At 41.0% G+C, this 20,496-nt stretch overlaps 1 protein-coding gene across 3 annotated transcripts in view; it reads left to right on the top strand.

The window, feature by feature from the left end:
* adcy7 (adenylate cyclase 7) overlaps positions 1-20,496 on the top strand; it is a 52,040-nt gene that overhangs the window by 10,562 nt on the left and 20,982 nt on the right. For 2 of the 3 annotated variants that reach the window (XM_035682140.1, XM_035682139.1), the window contains exons 2-5: positions 11,891-12,623; positions 17,592-17,789; positions 18,195-18,359; positions 18,636-18,785. In XM_035682140.1, the coding sequence (XP_035538033.1) occupies positions 12,459-12,623; positions 17,592-17,789; positions 18,195-18,359; positions 18,636-18,785 (678 nt within the window). In that variant the 5' untranslated portion in view covers positions 11,891-12,458. Of the gene's footprint in view, positions 1-11,890; positions 12,624-17,591; positions 17,790-18,194; positions 18,360-18,635; positions 18,786-20,496 lie in introns of those variants that run through there. The other variant, XM_035682137.1, reaches the window with a different exon arrangement.

Raw genomic sequence — 20,496 nt, 5'->3', positions numbered from 1 at the left:
ACAAAGAAGTGCATAGAAACTTTTACTAAATCAAATATACTATAAAATAAATTTTTCGAGTCAAGTCTGTTGATATTATAAGCAAACTCCATGAAAAGACCAAAACCAAAAGTGAACTGTCCCCAAACTCACTATTTACTACTAGTTACTAGTTTGAGTAACATTTGCTAAAAACTACACTGACCCGCTGTTTTAGGAAACGATTGAGCCTTCGTTTTAACAATAAAAAGTATGTTTCTTATGTCTTCATTCGTAATAAATGGACTTGGGTCGAACTTTTAAGTAGTGCTTCATTCAAAAACCAGCCATTTGTAAGTTATTTTTGTATTATTCATGGCCCCTGTACAGACAGAAACATCCTTTTTAGTTATGGTTGGGCTCGTACCCTCAACACAGGATGAGTTCTTCACACCTGGATGAGTTTTTCTATATGCAGCACAGCGAGAGAGAGACTGTGACTCACATCTGGGAGGGGCTGCAGTGCAACTCCAGTCATTTGAAGCCAGTTCCTTTGGGGAAATCAAGTGGTAATAACCTAGTCGTCACCCATCTCAGCCAAAAACTCATCTTCCCACTTAGCCACAGAAACCCTTGGAAGGGTGCTGCTGCCTGCAGACATTCCTAACTGTGTGGCTGTTCAGCAGCAATGCTTTCCTGCACATTCCTTGGCTTGCAGTGGCAAAACATAGGGGGTGGCTTTTACAAAATGTGTAACTCCAGCCGTGCCCCATTCTGTAAGGCTGCCACGGACAGGGCCCCTATTGAGAGTCGCTTAGAGTGGCATGCCAGAAGGTCGAGCCAATGTAAAGACCAGCGTGAGGTGGAGTAAGAGTAAGAGACTCAGCTATGGCTGTTCAACACAAGTTGGATGGCAGTTATATGAAAAGGTAGTAAAGGACCACAAATGGTTAGAGTGCTAATGAAGACACTCCGTAAGGAGACAAGGATGCTATTAGTTAAATCCTCAGGCTCCATCCACTCCAGTCATCCATAGCTCTCTGGAGGCATTTGAGGTAATGAGATCCCTCTGTGCTCCTCCTGCGTCACTCCCACCGTCTGACCTCTCTGCTGCCACACAGCTGTAATTGAAGGCTTAGCAGAATGTGCCATGCCATGCAGCGCTTATAGCACATTCAGTCAGCATTTCTTTTCCCTTTTACACATGTATTATTTTTTAGCACAGCTATTCATATGGTTCTACACATCTAAACCAGGAAGTTACTCTGTGAGTAAGTGTGCTGAGGCAGTTGGGTAGTGAAACTTCAGCAGTGTGTATTACTTACCTCTACTGAATGGGGAAATGTGTCTAGTATCATCCAGCAGCCATAGCTCCGTGCCCATACACCAGCTCCAGTTCAAACGTTTGTGCCTTGATTGAGGGCAATAACAGGAGTTTTCCTACTGCGCCTCTCTTTAGCCTGAAAGGAAACAAACAGTGTGATGCAACACTGCTAATCACTGAGCCACTGTACCACCGATCAAAGTTTTATACTGATGGCCCCTGAGCAACTCTGCTGGGGCACTTAGGATTTAAGTGCTTGGCTGAAGGGCAACTTATCAATAGTATTTGAGAGATGGGAGAGTGTTGCTCAGCTGTCAGCTCACCCCACCCGTCTTGTAATAGCACTGGTTGGCTCTGGCTGGATTGTGTAGTGTATGTAAGTGTGCGTGAGGGTGTGTGGACAGGGTGTGTTTGACAACACTCACTGGTCCTCTATGTAGGTAGGCTGACCCCTCCTTGTATGCACACCCAATGTCATGGAGTCCACACAAAGAAACAGATACTCAGTTTAATGCACTACATGCACACAGTACATAGCAATGATAATTATAGGCCTGTTGTATTGGATTTCTTGGGTGCCTATGCATGGACAAAGGTGACCTATAACCTGTTGGTATAAAAGGGACAGAGATGGATTCAAATGAATTCAAATTCAAATGAATTCTCAAAGCTCAGTTGCATGTAAAATCAGTTTAATTTCTCATTTCTCTTTAGACGCAGCTCAAATGACGATAGTCAAGCAAGGGCATTTTTGCCATTTTCCTAGATTTACATGAAAAGTACATCACCAGTGACATGTACAAAGGTTGATGCTACTCCTTCTAGACCCCCCGCCCCCTCCTCCTCTGCACACACATACTTTGACTAACAATGTGCTAGTGCATCCTTCTTGGCTTCCCACTCACAAACTGTGTCTGTCTGCAGCAGCTGTTACAAAGAAAATTAGACACATTGGAAAAAACTGGCACATATCTTTTTACATATTTTTGGATACGTTATGTACTATTACTCTTTATTTGGTTTAAAGGTTTTTGCAGCCTGTCAGCCAGTACCAAGTAAAACTTTCTTTGGCAAAAATCATTGACTTCAAATGTTTCTTGTCACTAGCCAAAACTCTGTATTTTGTGCTTTAGAAATATTTTTCCCACCCTTGTCTGCAGAGCACTTCTAGTGCTGAAATATTCTTTGTTTGTCTTGTATGCAGTGCATGTTTGAGGCCTAACTTAATCTAAGTCTTGGTACTTTATAAAGGCCATTGCAAACCTTTTCTATTTCTTTGAAGTTTCAGTCCAGACATGTTTTAAAACATGTAAAAATACTCTGCTATGATTAATAAGTTTTTCCAACATAAAACATAAACAACACGTAGACTCAGATGAGGAGCCTATTGTGTACCAAAACCAGCGAGTAGCAGATGTAACAGGATGGTAAGTGTAGTCAGCATCTTTTATTTGTGGTTTGTTTGATAGCTTAGCTTGTTAGCTTGGTAGCTTGTAACTGGCAGTGGCTGAGTTAGTGCTTGTGAAACATGTAATATCTGCTCCGACGTTAATGTGCTCATATCGTCACATTGTTATTATGTAGTAGATAGTTGAGTGAAGCTCCTTTTACATCCGAAAACTACTCACCATGTTTGCTGTCAAAACTTTACTATGTGCAAACTCGGTCTCTGCACCGACAAGTTCGCTCTGCGCTAGAAGTTTCAGGTTTCTTTGCCGATGGCAATTGGCTTTCCAGTTTGTTACACAGCAAATCTAGCTTACCTGGAGTATATTGGTATCTCAGATTTTAGAGAGGTGCACAGACTCTCCCTTCACGAGAGGAATGTGAAAAGAGAGCAACCTTAGCACAGATACAAGTCAGTAAAGTCAAGGTCTGCCATTTTAGGGGACATAAATCTTTGCACTTTTTTTTTTAGCTGTGTCATTGTACACAATGCAGGAGCAACAGCATGGCATGGCTGTAAACTTTACAAACCATCTCTCAAAATTACCCCAAACCACAAAACCAACTGTGGTGAAAGCAGAAAAGAGTGCTAGGAATGCATGGCTGGTTGATGACAGACAGTAACACATTGCACCTCTACGCTGTAGATGCCTCATGGCTGTAGCTGTGACCTGTCCCTGCTCTCTGCAGTTATGTGCGTCCAGTGTATGCTGCTCAAATGCGAACCTGCATCTACAGACATACACCTTTATGTAATGTGGTAATGTGAGGAATGTGAATCTCAAATATGAGTCTTTGTCGTCTACTCTGAGAATGTAACTGTGGGGTGTGTTTTGCTATAAGGTGACAGATGTGGCCTTGTGAGAGGCAGACATTAAAATCCTGTTTTAAAACCAAGCCATCTTTGATTTACATAATATCCGTTCACTTTATTTGCAGTGCTTGTGTTAGAGACCTTGAAGACGGCAGTAAGAGAGGAGAGCAACGTTGAGTTGTTTCATAGCTACATTTGATATATCCTAACACAAGAATGAAATATTGCTGGGGATGAAGTCACAGTCTGCGCATGGACTCACTCAGGGAATTTAAAAGCTATAGTCTAATGTCACACTAATGCACCTCTGTGTCTGAACATCACATCGGCCAGTGTGAGAGTTGCTGTTTTGTGTGGGAGTTGCGGGTCTTATCTGTCTCATGCTATGGTCCATGGTAGACTGCTTCCTCAGTAGGTTTTTTTTTCTTGGTCAGATTCATGTATGATCCCCATCTTGCAACACTTTGAGTTACCTAATTGTCAGTTAGTGTGAAGGACAAAAGTGGCACTGATGCAGAGACATGACATAAAGTGTGGGGACAACAGGACGTTATCCACAGTGGAAGGAATAATGCAAGACATTGGCCTGTAAACTACATAGTATTGTTCTACGTGCACAGAGCTTTTTGATATCACGACGAACATATTGTGGTAAAACCTTCCAAAATGTGTACAAAATTCTGCTTTACAAATCCATGATTAAAAGCCAGTTCTGAAACTGTAATATTCTCTGTGGCGTGCACAGTATTCTTCCATATTCTTGTGATGCAGAGAAATACCATAGGTATATTACAGTGATATTTTAATGGGGCTGGTTGCACAAATGACGCATGGAAATAGAAATAAACACTGAGGAATACATTTTTGAATTCTTATTGATGTGTTTGTACCAGAAATAAGTAAGTATTTGGCCAAATAGTACACCAAAGATGACAGACCAAGTTACTGATAAAACCACAAGCATCAAGAACGCTTAATAAACCATAGATGTTTTCAAAAACAGCAAGTTTTTAATGTGAGAGTCAACTTTAAATTAATTTTGAGCAATGCTAGCAGCCTCATCATAGTCTGGAGTATGCCTAATAAAAAAAACAATGCAAGTTATACAGTCCATGTATGCATGTACATGCTCACAAGCACAATATGTCTGAAAGCAAAATGCTATCCTCCCATTTTTCTTGTGATATTGTGTAATAGATATTATGTAATTCCATTGTCAGTGCGGTGTTTAAATCCCTGCTGTCAAGGACCCATTAACCTTAATTTGCTTTTGATGTGGAACAAGACCTCACCCTGTTGTACAAACATACATGAGCTAATATTGAGAATCTAAAATATATTTAAAGACTGTGGGGTTGTAACATATTTTAGGTCAGAAAAGCCAAAGTTCCACTACACTTATACAGGAATACATGTTATTGTTATTAGGGATCCCATTTTCTTCAGCACCTGATTCAACCAGGAGTACTAGCCACAGAAATAGAGGAGACGGCTCTCCCATGTGTTCCCATTCTAGGGTTATCTTTCAGTCAGCGTGCCACAGGATGCGGCTCAGACATCACAGTTGACAGTTGAGGGCGTGGTGGTTATATAGAGCGTCACACACACACACACACACACAAGAAGAAGAAGAAGAATTGGCTCGCAGGTCAAACTATTACAGCACTGCAGGGATTTTCCTGCAGCTAAAGCCCCTGCAGTGTTGCCCATTCCTGGTGTGGCCTCCATTGTCCGTACTTCCCAAAGATAATAGAGAATGTGTTTAATGAGGACGGCCATCATGGAATATGTTTCCCTCTAATACCTAGCAATTGCATATGGGGAATACTTAATCCTTGCTCCTTTGGATCAAAGAGCTTCTGTCATAAGCATTGTAGGCTGACTTGTGTGTACTAATGCACTGCAGTGTAAACCTCATTGATGTGCCAGATATTAGCTTCTGGTGTTTAAAGGAATTTCATCCTCCTTGACAAAATGCTGTTTGACAGTGAAGGTCAAACAGTGGAGTTCTATAGGTGCAATCACAAACACAGTTAAAACAACACAACTTCTGACCGTAGATCGTAGAAAACATGCTCCAGATGGCCCTGTCAGCAGCCAGGGCTTTATGGTAGCCTGGAAAATTACCGTCATCAGGCTGATCTGAAGCTGCCAGCAGTTTCTGCTGCAGCAGCTCTGCAAGATATTTACGTTAGCTTTTGTTTAGCTGTGTAAACAGCTCTCTGCTGTGCTGGTTGCAGATGTTGAGGTTTGTCTTTGAATGGCGGTGCCGGTAGTAAGCTGGCTGGCATACTAAAGGATAATTATGGTTTTCTCATTGGTGGCGGTGGTGGACGGGGCTGGGCATACAGAGGGGCCCCGCTGCTCCACAGTTACAGGATGGAGCGGGTCCAGTTATGAAACCTGAAATGGGGATGTGGCTGGCTACACCAGCTGGAAACAATGCTCTCTCTCACTGTAGCACATTCTTTCCACCCTGTTTTTCTTCTCAAGTTTGTTTCCAAATGATGTATCTTTTGTGGAAGAAATAAACATTCCATGCAGCTCATCTGTCAGTGTATAATTGTACATTATATACGTTTGATTTACGCTAAAGGTTTTAGCACCAAGAAAAATACTCTGGGAATGGGCTGGATGACAAAAGCTACACTAACATTTCTAAAAAAGAGGAATTCCTACAAAATACAGCTGAGAAATTCATACTGTAAGAAGCTTAAAGTTTTCAATTGAGCTTAAAGGTGCTTTTAATTAAAGGATCAGTGTGTAAGAATTAGGGCTGTCAACTAGTAGTTGTACTACTTAAAGCCAATTGTCGGCTGGCTGCTGAACATTTATAATATTAATTAATTTAAATATATGTACTTTAACAGCTGCCTGTTGAATGCTAATGGAAGAATCGGTAACAACCAGCAAGAGTTTCACTGTTCAAAACACGGAACAAATAACTTTCAGCTTCACAAAAACAAAAACCCTTGACGGATCAACAATACATTCTGTTGACTGCTCTGCCTTCAACTACAGCCTCTGCAGTCAAATCCTTCCACTAGTCAGGGTTGGATCTGTCAGAGAAGGGAGAATTCCTCTTGAAGAAGTTGTTTACTTTGCAAGGCCTCTTGCCACCAAATAATGTTGAATATTTTCTTTCCTGTTAACCGGAACTGGTTTCATTGAATAAGACAAACGTCTTCTGGGCCTCGTCTCATTTTGTATGACTGCGCTGACATTATGCTGAGGATGATTTGGTGTGCAGGTGTTTTCAAACCCAAACGGCATGCGATAAGGAAACAGCGTAGACTAATTCAATGAATGCTCTTTCAATATTGGATTTGCCCCGTGGCTGATGTGTTTAGATATAAATTCTATGTATTTTTAAATCAATAAACCCCTCTTTGGACTGCTGTTTGTGTCAAGCAGCAAAATTGATGGCTTCACTTGTGGTGGTGCGACTTGGCTCCAGTTTGTGGAAGTAAATGTGAAACACACACAGTAATGGCCAGCTCCCGAGCACGTGGTGCTCTTGCTTGCGCTTCCTGTATTTATTATAAGCAGTGGCATTTGAAGCTTAAATCAGTTCTAAGATAGCCTCCTGTTAATATTGTTAAGTTTCAGCAACTCCTTCTGGTGAACGCGGCTAATTCAATACCAGTAGACAGTACTGGGAGGAGAGATGGGAAAGGACAGGAGGCCTAATCTAATCTGCCTCATGCATTGCTGCGCATACATCAGTCATCTGTTTATGGAAAGGTGCTGTGTACGTGCAAGCTCCTGCCAGATTACATAGGTAGCCTATAGATTAGATTTTGTGCCATGTGCATACTGAAAATAACAATGGGTCATTTAGTCCTGTTAATCACTGATTATATCATGGCAATTATTGATATCTGCAATATAAAATGCCAGAGCTGGTCAGCCAAGACTCTGAAACATTTCCCAGTTCACAGATCAGTTAAATCATCAAATTACCATCTTTTAAATGCCCTGGTGTCAGTGTCCACGAAACAATGCAGACCTGAGCATAAATTACACACTTAAATGGGTGAACTGGTGCTGATGACTAACTGCACATTCAGTTTAGAAAGGTGGGCTATCAACATGCCCTGTTATTGCTCAGATATAAGCTCTCAGGGTATAAACTTGGTTGAATGCTGGGTTGGACATGTATGAGTCTTAACTGTGGACAGAAAAGTAATTGAATTATATTTAACTGACCAAATAAAGATAGACAGACAAGATTCAGAACAAGAGAACAAACATCCATGCATGAATAAGGAAGTGAAACTGAAATGAACTAAATTTGGTAACATGAGTCTGTGTATTTCCATTGTTTTGCATTGATGTGTAGCTATCAAAGCACACTGTAGAATGGAGTCCCTGTTGATAGTGACAACCAGAGATGAACCCATCTCATATGATGGGTTCAATGTGGGTTGACTATGCTTTAAACATATGCACATTGACTATATGAAAGGATTATTAGGAGCCCAAAAAGCATATGTTAGTGTTCTTTTACTGAAATCCTTGATGGAAGCATGGCCTAGCTGACATTTAGACGCATTGTCTAACCCTTTATCTGTAGAGCATTGGCTAAGAATTGTGCTTTGCTTTTTTCTTTTACAGAGGTCACTCTTTGTTCCTTTTTTTTTTTGTCCAAATTGATTGCCAACACAAAGACTGCCATAAAAGCAGAGTGATTTGCTTTGGAAAGAGACTGGCCTGTTTGCTCTCCATGAAAAGGCTTTGAATTGGGTGTAAGTTTGGTGCAGATCTGACCAGGTTTTTAGAGATTGGTTTATTACCCGAGAGGTGATTAGTTGGCATAAAGGGAATGGATTCACCATTGAGGAACTTTCCATGCTTCCTTGGAATTGAAATCTCCCGGCCTTCAACCAGGCTCAGCAGGGGGCAAAATCCCAATGAACTCATGATAAATGATGACTCTGCAAGCTAAAAGGACTAGTCAATGTTTTATTTCAAAACTTCTATGCTAAAGCATGGAGGCAAAACAATAGAAAATATGTTGTACTTAGAGACTGCATTGTATCTGTCGAGCTGCTTGACATCTCTCCTCCAGTTGCTTTGCTTCCTGTTAGACATCTGGCATTGTGTGGGGCTTTTTAAGCTGCCCAGCAGATACCTACTCCTGCTTTGTTTCTGGGGAGGCTAAACATGTCACTCCTCTGCTGAACACAATACTTGTGAACACCCTGAGGTTACCATGGATTAATACAGTGTGAATAGCAATTCTAGTCAAAAGGTCCCATGTAGATTAGACTCTTGGTGCATAAAAACCCAGAGTTCTCACTTCCCAATGTACAGTATACATGCTCTATATTGTTATCTGAATAGAGAGAATATACACGTTTAGAATTACTCCCATTGAGCAGGGGAATTGGTGTTACAACTCAATCTATAACGAATGACTAATTAGCAGCAGCAGATTGCAGTGCACCCTGCACATTGCTTCTTTTGATGACTGAAGCATTGTACAATCTTTTAGGAGACTAAGAAAAGTAGCTTCATTTTATTAGTCTTCCCCTAGTATATTTAAACCCACCCATGATTTCCATGCTTATCATAGTCACGTTGCTTTTCTAAAGCTGTCTACAAAAACACTACTGCTACAGCTCCCAGTCTCTGTTAGACTTCACCTCCTCTTTTCTTTGACACGATGTATGTTCCTGCGTCTCAGCAGCGAGCACGCAGTGACGTCAGTTGGTTTTGTATGGCTGCTGTTCCAGGATGCAGTGACGCCAGTTTACAAGGCTGCTATGTGATTCCCTCAATTGCCAAGCTTTCATAGTAAAAGACCTGGCAGTCAATGCAGCACAGTTTCAGCTATTCATCTTCTCTTGTTGAGAGACCCAGCTCTATTGAAGCGTACATCCCTGTCTCTGTTCTCCCAGCTCAGTGCTACAGCACAGCCACAGTTCTGATGTTGCTGCTTTTTTACCATGGTAACTTTAGAGTTGGAGCATAAAAAGCCAGGGCCAGGAGCTTTAACATTGGTAAATCAGAGTCCTTGCACTGTCAAATGGCTGTCTAAAGTCTAGACAAACACTTAAAATGCTGAAGGCCCTGAGTCATCTGACCTCGACCATCGATTTAGGATCATTTTGTTAACCTTTTAGCTTCCTTTTTTTGTCGTGTTCAGCAAGTGAAGAAAGAATGGAGCAGGCTAACTCAGAGGCATATTGGGTTAGGTCCACAATTGCACTTCAACTTGTTTCTTGGTCTTGTTCAGTCATGTCACTTACTTGTTGATCAGTGTACTAGAGAGTGTCTAAGAAACAAAAGACATCCAGACATTTGTTGGGACATGGGTAACAGGAAAAACACTTACATGAGAGCCATCAAACTGAAAGAAATATCTGACGGTTCCTTTTTTACGTCTTCTTTCTTCCTTATTCAGTCACTTCTTATTTCCCTTGATTTCCTGTATTGCTTGTGTTTTGCTCTCAAGTGTCGCCACTGCCTTGTATAAAGTCCCCGGACTATCAAAGGAGCACGCTTACCTGAAATGAACATTCCCATGCTTGTGATCATAAACAATATATATGGCTCCTGCTTTGTCTGCCATTTATGATGACATTTATAGTAACATGTGCTTAAGAATGTACACCAGCGCTGCATACACCAGCGCTGCATACAGTCGTTTACAGGTTTAAGATCTCGACATGGCATTAGGTAGGTATGTGGAGTACATGATTCCTCCAGCGTAAACAGGTACAGGTTCTCTTCTTATAGGTCAGCTGGTCCTTATTGGTGCAAGAGGAGGACTCTGTCCCCCACCAGTGCTATGGGCTTTGTTTGACCTCCCTGCTCTCTGTTACTTTTACTGCCCTCAGACTGCCGCTGGTGTATTATGTGAGCCTAGGGAGAGCCGGCTGGATGCTGTTCTGTCCAGCAGCTGCACTGAAAGTTAGAAGTGGTTGTAAACTGCCAGCGGGCGGGCGGGTCAGTCTCAGTGTGGCAATGCCTTCTACCACTTCAAGATGGAAGCATTGCGGGTGACTCTTCACTTCCCCTCAGTGCAACAGGTGTGTGTATGTGTCTTGTCCCTTTTTGCCCTGCTCTTCTCCTTTTATGGCACGTAGCATCTGTCGCTGTTGCTATTTGAAGGACAAACATGGAGCAGAGCCTTACACATACTGCAAACAGCAATATTAGCAACTGGAGGAAATGAGGTTTCTATTGACACCGGTGCGAAGTTCATGTTGTTTCTATTGAGCTTCAAGACAGTGTCTCCTCCACCCTCCCAAATGAATATATGGAGCTCGTATTAGCTATAACTGGACAGTTGGATGCAAATTCTCCCCTCTGTTCTTTTTGAGCATTATAATTTACAATTTCACCATTTTCAGAATCATTTCATCAAGATTTCTTTATTACCAGAATGCAGTCCTTACCTAAGCTCCACTGCCCCTGCCTCTCCTGTCCTGCCTGTGCTGTCTACGGATAGTACGTTGTGATTATTAGGTCTTCTTGCAGTTCGGCCAAAGCACTCTGATTGTTTGAAGAGCTATCCACAGTATGTGTTTTGACAAAGCCTTTCCGGCATCTTCTCTCAGACTGTAGTGTAAATATGACATGATCTCTCAAAGCCAGGAGACGCATTGTTCTTAGACAGAGTGGATAAATCAAATGGCTCATATTGCAGGTTTTGTTTTATGTTTACAGTTTTGATCATAAAGGTAAGCCACCAGTGCTCACAGATTGTTTTGAAATGATGAGCAGGTCATTAAAAGGCTGTTGTCTTATAACAGGCAGGGATCCATACAGGTATGGACTGCATATGAAGTCACAGGTCCACTTGATTTGTGTGGCTGTTGTCGTCTTTTATTGCCTCGGCTGTGGATCTGATTGTTAGTTCAGCTGGGGGAGAATTAAGTGATTTGTGGCTGTATAGAAGTTCATTCCACGACGTTGTATCTTTCAGTGAATGGCTCCAAAGCATCTGCTCTTATTAGCAATATTATCATCATGGGTGCTTTATATGAAGGTTCTGGTCAACCTGAGCCAGGGACCGGGGCTAAACGGAGACGGGGCTTTCTGGATTGTGGACATTGCGTAGTTCACGTATGAATAAGCATGTGCTCATCGAGTGATCCGGATATTTATGTCTTACTCTCACAGTATTCCCAGTGAGTCACGAGGTGCCTGATTACAATCTCCTCCAATCTGTTTTAGAAGTTATAGCTAGCTTCTTAATGTATTTGCCTAAAATATTGTAACATTATAATAAAATAGTGTATGTTTATTTTAAAGTCTTTGTCTTGTGTGTGTGTGTGCCACCAAGCCTTTGCTAAAAGTTATTTTCTCTCCCTGCTCTCCTTCTATGTTCCTCTAAGGAGTGGAGCTGCTGACGTTACATCCCAAAACCCGGTGGGATCACTGATGACCTTTGTTGCTGCCCTCACCAGCTCTTTTTTTCCTCCTGCTCTTCCTCCTTATCCCTCTCCTCCCCTTTCTTAAACTCCCCTCCCCTCCTCCTGTGTGTCTCTCAGCCCTGGGCTTATTACTCAAACCCACTGAAGGGAGCAACACAGTATCTGGCAAAGGATGAAGCGGGTTTGCCTGCCAACACCAGACAGAGGATAGAAGACACAAAAGGACTAGCGAAGGGGAGAGAATCACAGAGAGAGAGAAAGACACACACAGAGGACAACTAGTGGAGAGAGCTACAACGAAGCTGCGAGAGAAGCGACAACATTCAAGATGCCACGCTGAAGAAAAAAAGTTTCACCTGAGCGTCAAGAGCTAACAAGGGGACCTTAACAGATTTAGAACTGTGGACTCTTCTTAACAAACCTCTGCCCCCCCCCCCNNCACCCACACACAAAAGTTGTGGAGACACACACTCCCATTCGCTGGGGCTCCTTGTTAACACCTGATATGCCTGTGTAAGAAGTTTGAGCCATGCCGGCCAAGGGGAAGTACCTGTTGAACAACCAGGAGCTGAAAAATGAGGCGCTATACCGCAAATTCTCCTGCATCAGCCAGTATCAGCCGCTGGTGCTCCTGCTGGGCCTCTCCATGCTCTCCTGTGGAATCCTCCTCATCCTCTTCTTTGCTCTACAGCTGGTGAGTCTTCACATTCACATGTGTTTGTTAAAAAGCGAAAAGCAAAAATTTGGTTATGTAGGTGTTTTAGGTTTTTGACCATATGAAAATGTTAGTGCCTTCACTTTTACAGCGTTAAAAATTAATGAGTTATTTTCCCATGAGCCATTGTTAAGCATTTAGGTTTTTAATAAATGGGTATGTGTGTTTTCTTCAATGTGCAGGAAACATATTTAACTGTAACTGAAAACCTGGGAGTGTGTGCAACATTATCCCACTAATCAGCAGCCACTGAGGCAGGGGAGTGATTGGCACTGATCAGTAGTTCTAGCACTTGAATTATGGTTACTTTCTGGAAAAAGTCACATTACTAATTGCTCCTTTTAAAGTCGTTGCTCTGGAAAAGGCTGGGAATATCAGGGTATTTCACCCTTGTCACTTTGCTGTAAGTACTTTAATATAATCACTTTGATTATAATCAGTAATCATTGCATTTCTGTGGTGACAGACATGCTGGAAGGGAGGGAGAAATGTCACAACAAGAAACTAGCTGGTGCAAGGCAAAGTGCAAAGTGTTGACATTTGATAAAATAGTTTGTAGAGTTTTTGACTGTTTTCACCACATGGTCACATGTTACAGTAATACACAGTATTTAAATAACAATGCTGGATACTGTAAATATACACTTGTTTCCAGTCTGACTTACACATTTCAGTTAACTTTACTGGTGCTCCTATCTTGGAACGAGGCCTGTCCCTCTGATGTCAACACAGTGCTTCCTAATGTGGAGCTGATACAGGTTGACTCTGAAGGATACAATGGCTGGTGAACTGTGAAACTAGTAATACTGTTTTTGAGGCTGCATCAAAATAAATGATGATTGTGTTGTCAGTGTAAGGTTATGTGCAGCAAGTGTTGCTGTAACATACAACTTGACTTAAACTATACGGCTACTACATTCTTATTTCTCCTGAAGCTTAACAATGACAGTCTGTATGTTACACTTAAACACGAGCCCTGGCAATTACAACCCAGACGTACACATAGTTACAATAAGCAGTGAATCTCTGTTTTCATCTCTCGGGGATGCTGAGAAAAGAGGAAAGCTGAATGAAATTATGTTAGATAAGCAAATTGAAGACACCGTTATGGCCAGATCACCTATATAATTATCAGCTAATATGCTCAAGAAAGAAAACAACATTTTCAAGTATTTCCAGCCACTTGTTATGCTGTTAATGGGATGTTCATTATAGCCTGACCGATATTGGCCAATACCTATGTTAGACATCAGATATCAGACCTGCTAGATTTGTTTTGTGTTTTAAATGTGGCCAAGATACTTACTGAGTGGGACATTTGAGTTGACAGTTGTCAGTGCGCTTTGGTGGACAAACAATGGAGACAGTTTGTTTTAGTTTTTTTTTGCCCTCAGAAGTAGTTTTATTGGAGATGTAAGTACAAATACTGTAAACTCTGCTGTCTAAAAACTCCCCCCACCCATGTATGTAAATGGAAAGGACAGAAATGACACAACACCTCTCAGTATAATGTTGTCGAAGTACAACACCCCCTTGATGATATCACTAAAAACTGAAAGATTTCAGTTAGGAAGATGTTAGGGCAGGACAGTGTTAGATTAGATTGTACAGGCATGTTGAATAAAGAGGCCACTGAGTGTACATCACACAGAAACCACAGGACTGTGAAATGGAAATAGTACATCATGAGTATATTATTAGCATATTGAAATGCACTATACAGAAACCAAAAAATGAAGATGTCTCACGGTTAGTTGAGAATGACTTTAGAGATTCACAGCCCTGTAACATTTTTCTGTTGCCTTGATGGTGCAGAGAAGACTCATGGAGGATTGTGTATGGGGACTAATGTGGCACATTAGGACGGCAGCAGTAGCCTAATGTTTAGAGAAACAGGATGTGGCTGGATGGTCTGTTTGAATCTCTAGGTTGACTGTGAAAATGTGACAAATGAAAAACTCTCCTCTCCCTCAACAACTACTTAAATAAAGCACTTAACTCCCCTTCACTACCAGTGCAGCTGCCCAGAAGCGTGAATGACTGAGTGATTGTGTAACTGTATGAATGTGAAGGAGGACACTGCTGAAATAGACACGAAAATAGAGGATGCATTTTTCAGTTGCTTTCCCTAGATTGGAAAGGAGACAGATTAGAAATGCATCCATTAAACAACACAAGGCATATGTATGCTAATGATACTTCTCTGTCAGGAAATTGTCTTGTCTTTCTCTGCAGAGCGGTCAGAGGTCAGGGTGAGCTACAGAACAGTAGCCCTGGAGCTGGTAGTGCATGGACATGGGGACTTGAGCACAGGTCTATTCACTGAGGCACAGGCTCCCTGCTAAACACACAACTCTGCACTTATAACCAAAACCATCTTCTTAAGCTTTGTTTAAAAACTGAATAGAAGAAAAAGACTTGAGAAAGGAAAGGGAGAAGACAGAAAATGGTGGTTGAAACAACGTAGCTGTCGAAGTGCACTGACTGTGACAGGAAAAGGCAGGTATTCATTGACTTCAGCTGATCGGTGGCCTGCTGTTGATTTTGGCATGGTGGCAGGCTGCAGAGCAGTCAGTCAGACCGGCAGTTCATATAGTGAACTGACAGCTTCTGTCACTGGAGATTATATTGCTTTCCCCTGTTGGAAAAAACTTCTTAACCTTCCTTCTATTGTGTTGCTGCTGACTCTCTGGCACACTCCCTTTTGAAATGGCTCCATCCCTAATGTATATGTTCATGTGCATACTAACACTGTATTTATTCTCTTGCTCATATACAAATAAACACACACACACACAAACACACAATTGTATTTCCTGCAACTTTCTTTCATTTTAGTTACTCATTGGTCGAAAATTGTTATATTAAATATCCAAAATTCACTTATTCGCTCACTCCCTCATCCATCCCCGGTCATACCGTCACTCAGTTCTTCTGTTGCTTTTTTGTCCCTTTTCTTCTTCACTGTCTTCCTGCACACACAGTTGCCAGGGGTCCAAAAGAGTAAAGAGAAAATGCTGGGCTCGAGCTTGTATAACACTGTTGTTAAATGCAAAGGATGGGCAGGGTGCCTGTTAGGGGGTGGTTACCGGTGTCAGAAGGTTACTGTCAACTTATATAACTCCTCTCCAATCGACATCGGATGAAGAGCAATGCTGAGAGAAAAACTGGCTGAGCTGATTTTCTAAGTGCCACTTATGGTAGCAGTCTCGGGCCCTGATTGGCTGGAGAGATGGTATTAAGTAGCCTATTGTTCGGGGTTTGTAAAACTGTATCCAAATACAAAAGGTCTATATGTTTCTAAGAGCTGTGAGAGAATGCCTGTGGAGCATATATTTCATTTAAGACATCAGTGTTAGCCATACATGGCTCTTGTTTTGTCATTTCACCTGTTTACATTATTCAGCCACTGCAGCTTTGACCCCTGCCTTTGTTGTCGATAACTGCTGGTAACTGTGATTATCTGGTAGTTGAAGCACTCTTTACTGTTGACCTTTATTGTAAGATAATAATTGACTTTATTTTTTCACTTAGTAGTAGTAAATAACATATTTATATATCAGTAAGAACCTGCATAAATACTGAAAATATATACAATCAATTGGATCATAAAAACTGTTTCGTAAGTGGTAATAATAAGAGAAAAGTATGCAAATGCTACATCTGGTTTCATGTGTTTTTTAGTCTTTGGTGTGCCATGCTTCTGTATCTGTTCATGTGATTTTAGCACCTGTTCATAAAGAATAATTGTTCTTTTTTCTGCCCACAAGAAGGTTTTGTCAAGACTCACAGCTACATAGGGGAGTAGAAAGTGCTTTAGTTGAGATCTGGCCTTTTCCAATGCTGCCATGGTAACCAGAAAGCTCAACATACAATGCAGAGATGGCCTTCTCTGAGCAGAGATCTATTAATGCTGACTTTGTGCGTCTGTCTCACTCTTGAGCGCTCTTTTAACCCCTTGTTTTCTCTCTTGCTCTCCCTCCGACACCCACTCTCTCTGCCTCCCACGCCAAGACAATCATACACGTGTACACAGTTGTTACTTTCATGAATGCATGTGCATATACAACACATACACATACACAAATAGGACATAGACACATACATGCAAACATGCTTCTTCGTTCACATATGCGCACAAATGCATCTTTTTCCCTTCTTGCATGCTTCTCACTGTACAGTAACCCAATCAGGAAGATGATGGCCTGGAGCAAACAGGACATGACGCAAATACAGACGTGAAGACAAAACTCATACATAAGCCTCAGTGCTCTGCCTGAATATCAGTGGCTCTCAGGAGCAACTTATATTCATCTTAAACCTCAGGTTTACTTTTAGAGAAAGGGTTTATTAATCAGAAAAACAATACAATACTGATTAAAAAGGATAAGCAAGTATTTTATTGGATTTTAAGTATATATGTAGAGGTGAACAAAATAACAGACTTGCCATACAAAAAATACAATAGGCCTGCAGTATACCAATTTGGTGAGGCTTATGATTTTAGTTTTGTTTTTTTGGGACTCGTAAAGCTGTTGATTAAAACCAGTGGTCTTTTTTGGAAATGTAGCTTGTAGTGTTATAAAGCAATATCCTGTATTTTTTTTCAGTCAGTGATGGTAAAGGGTCTGCTTGTGAGGATTTTCGATTTCAACACATCATTTTAATGTTTGCGACTGATTCTCCCGCACACCAGGCAGCAACTGCATGGTCTTACTGTTCTTCCGCAAGTTGCCGACTGTTGTCTTAAACATTTAATAAATATGTTTTATTAAAGCTGACACATGCAATTAACTGTAATATAACTTATGTTTATAGTACTCTGCATAATACCATTGTATGAATTTCATGCATCCATACTGACTGAAAAATATATGACTATGAAATGATGTATTACAGTGATAATATATGCATTATTTTTCTCTTTCTCCCTCGCCGCTGGAGCAGAGTGCAGTGAAACACTGTGCCTTTGTGAGCGTAGTGAGCGGCAGCCTGTGTGTGTTCCTGGCAGTGTTTGTGCTGGTATGTACAGAGATGCTCTCACAGAGATGGAGGCGTCTGCTCGGCCTGATTGTATGGGCCACACATCTCACCATGGGCTACACCTTCATCTTCAGCAGCCCCATCATCCTGCCTTGGGACCAGGTAACCTCACCGTCCCATAGGGTCCAGATGAAGGTCATAATTGTTTTTTTGGAATGGCCCTCTCAAGCCACGCAAATTTTCTGGCATGGTAATCGTGCACAACAAATATAGTCTACACAGGGGAAGATGTATGATGTTTATTAGATTTAAGATGTAATTCTTAAATATTTTCCATCTCTAATATTTGGATGACGTATAATTGAAAAAAACTTGGTTAGCATTGGTTAATTAAATATTCTAGTGTGTATGTCTAGAACTTACACTGTATTTGCTGATAATATGCCTATAGTATATTCTACAAGTAATTTTCAAGCACTGAATTACTCAAAACGAACGTAGAATTTAGAACAATCTGATTTACTTGTGGCACAACGGGTTGAAATAATGATACCTTTATGTTTCCAGGTGCCTTTCTTCCTCTTCATCATCTTCACCGTGTACACCATGCTGCCATTCCAGCTGTGGTACGCTGTGGTGCTGAGTGTCATCTCCTCACTGTCTCACATCATGGTCCTCACACTGCGCCTTACCATATACAGCGATAGGTCCCCTCCTAACCTTCCCAACCAGGTAAAACCAGCTGGATAAATGCCATTATGTTGTAGAAATGCTTCTCTATCAGTCTCCAGCTGTGTGCTAAAGACTAGACATACAATTTTATATATATAATGTTGAATCAGATACAAAATAATAAGCAACAATGAAAGTAAAGCCACTAACAAAGTAAATGAGTATTTTCAAAAGTCCCAATCCAGCGGGAACAGATGCATAAGTGTGTGTGTGCGCGTGTATATATTACTGTTTTCATTTGAGCTCTAACATCTGCTACTGTGTCTTTTTTTGTAGCTGCTGTCCAATGCAGTGGTGTTCCTGTGTGGCAGTGTGGTGGGAGCCTTTCATAAGGTTCTGATGGAGAAAACCCTGAGGCAGACCTTTCAAGACACCTTGAGGTGCCTGAGCATGCGGATGAAGCTGGAGATAGAAAAGAGACAACAGGTTAGTGTTGCACACTGGCTATCAAATAATAGCTCACCCATTAAATATGAACGCCTGCATTATGTTACCAAAGCCTTTCAAAGTCTGGGTCATGACGTTAGTGTGAGTATCCTTAAACTAAACATTTGTTGGATTATTTATACATTTGTGTAACGACCCACCTCCCACACTAACAGTCCACAATGTTCACATTAAAGGTCCAGTGTGTAACATTTAGGAGGATCTAATGATGTTAATGGAATAAAAAAAAAAGTTCTATCATTATTGTTATTTAAATTCATATGGAGGTTTGCTTACAATCTCTAATAATACCTTGATGTGTAGGATAGTATACTATCCTAGGATCTCTTACACACTACACTGCTATATGCCACTAAATCCTGCACACTGGTCCTTTAAAAGAGGAATAGTAACAGTGATGAACACATGCATTAAGAAACACAGTTACACTACACATAAAAGAAAAATATGTGCTGAGTCCTGTAGTCATTGCTTTAGGATTATCAAGAGGGTACTTCCTATTACATCCATTTGGTTGAATTAGGCCTACAATACATCCATACACACTCTCATCAAGTAATGATCCATTACATTACATCCATTATTTATTGAAAAATACCACCATTTCATTAGAGTGAGAGGGGAAGTGTCCTGTTTATTGTAAGCCAATTATGATGAGCATTTTAATACCTTTTATTTTACTGAATCAAATGTATTTTAGTAACCTCACTGAATGGGGAAAAAAAACATTACAGACAAATGATGAAAATAGCTTGCCAGTAATTGTTATTGCCATACTCTAATAATTGTTATTAATTTCATCTTTAAGCTTTGCCTTTGGCTGCCCTCACGTTGACTCTCCCATGGATGTTTTCATTGCAACTAACAAATCCTTCTCAAATTAGATTTCCCTGTGATGCCTTTTAAATTAGATGCATCTGTGCTGACTTGCTTTGACTTCAGAGGCATTTTTAAAACAAATGTTCCCCTTTTGTCATTTGTTATGACTGTTGCTTAGTAAGGGACATAAAACGTGCTGACGGAGAAGCTGTTGTGTTGCCTAGGAGGACAGAAAGGAATGATATAATCGTTAACATTCAAACCTCCTCCTGTTGTATTTGAATTGGGGCTGAAAAAAGGGAGCCTGGTGCACAAAGTTAGCCAAAGAGAACAGGGACACAAAAGCATGGTGGGGAAAGCTCCAACACGGCTCTGAATGGGGAACCAATGAGGAACTCACATTGTTTTCCCACATTAATTTCAACAGCCCAGTGTGTGATGTTTCTTGGCAGCGTGCAAAAGACGTCAAACATTTCTTTTTAAATTGTGTGACGTTAACGTTCCCGTTTGAAACCGATACTTCTCTTGAATACTACTAATCCCTTTACAAGTTCTGATTTCCCATAAATCAGTGTAAATGTGTCACTGCATGCATTTAGTGACAACAGTTATTTCAAGATATGTAATAGACATAAGTTATTAAAGTGAGTTAATAAAAGACAAATGGGTAACATTAACAGCAGCACTGGATCATGTGGCACATGCTGCAGATGCCCACCATCATCTATACAAAGGCCACTTTGAGAGGTGAGTTTTCATGTTTCAGACCCTGGGGAAACTAAAAGGATCATTTGTTGAACCCTGTAAGAGGTCAGCCAGAGTGAATGGGAGGTTCAGGTTGCAAGGAGCAAATTCTCACACACACACACAC

Source organism: Morone saxatilis, unplaced genomic scaffold (assembly GCF_004916995.1).
Source record: "Morone saxatilis isolate NCDOM2014 unplaced genomic scaffold, NCSU_SB_2.0 Contig11, whole genome shotgun sequence".
NCBI lineage: Eukaryota > Metazoa > Chordata > Actinopteri > Moronidae > Morone > Morone saxatilis.
The sequence above is the reverse complement of the archived record's forward strand: the minus strand, read 5'-3'. Positions and strand labels throughout refer to the sequence as shown.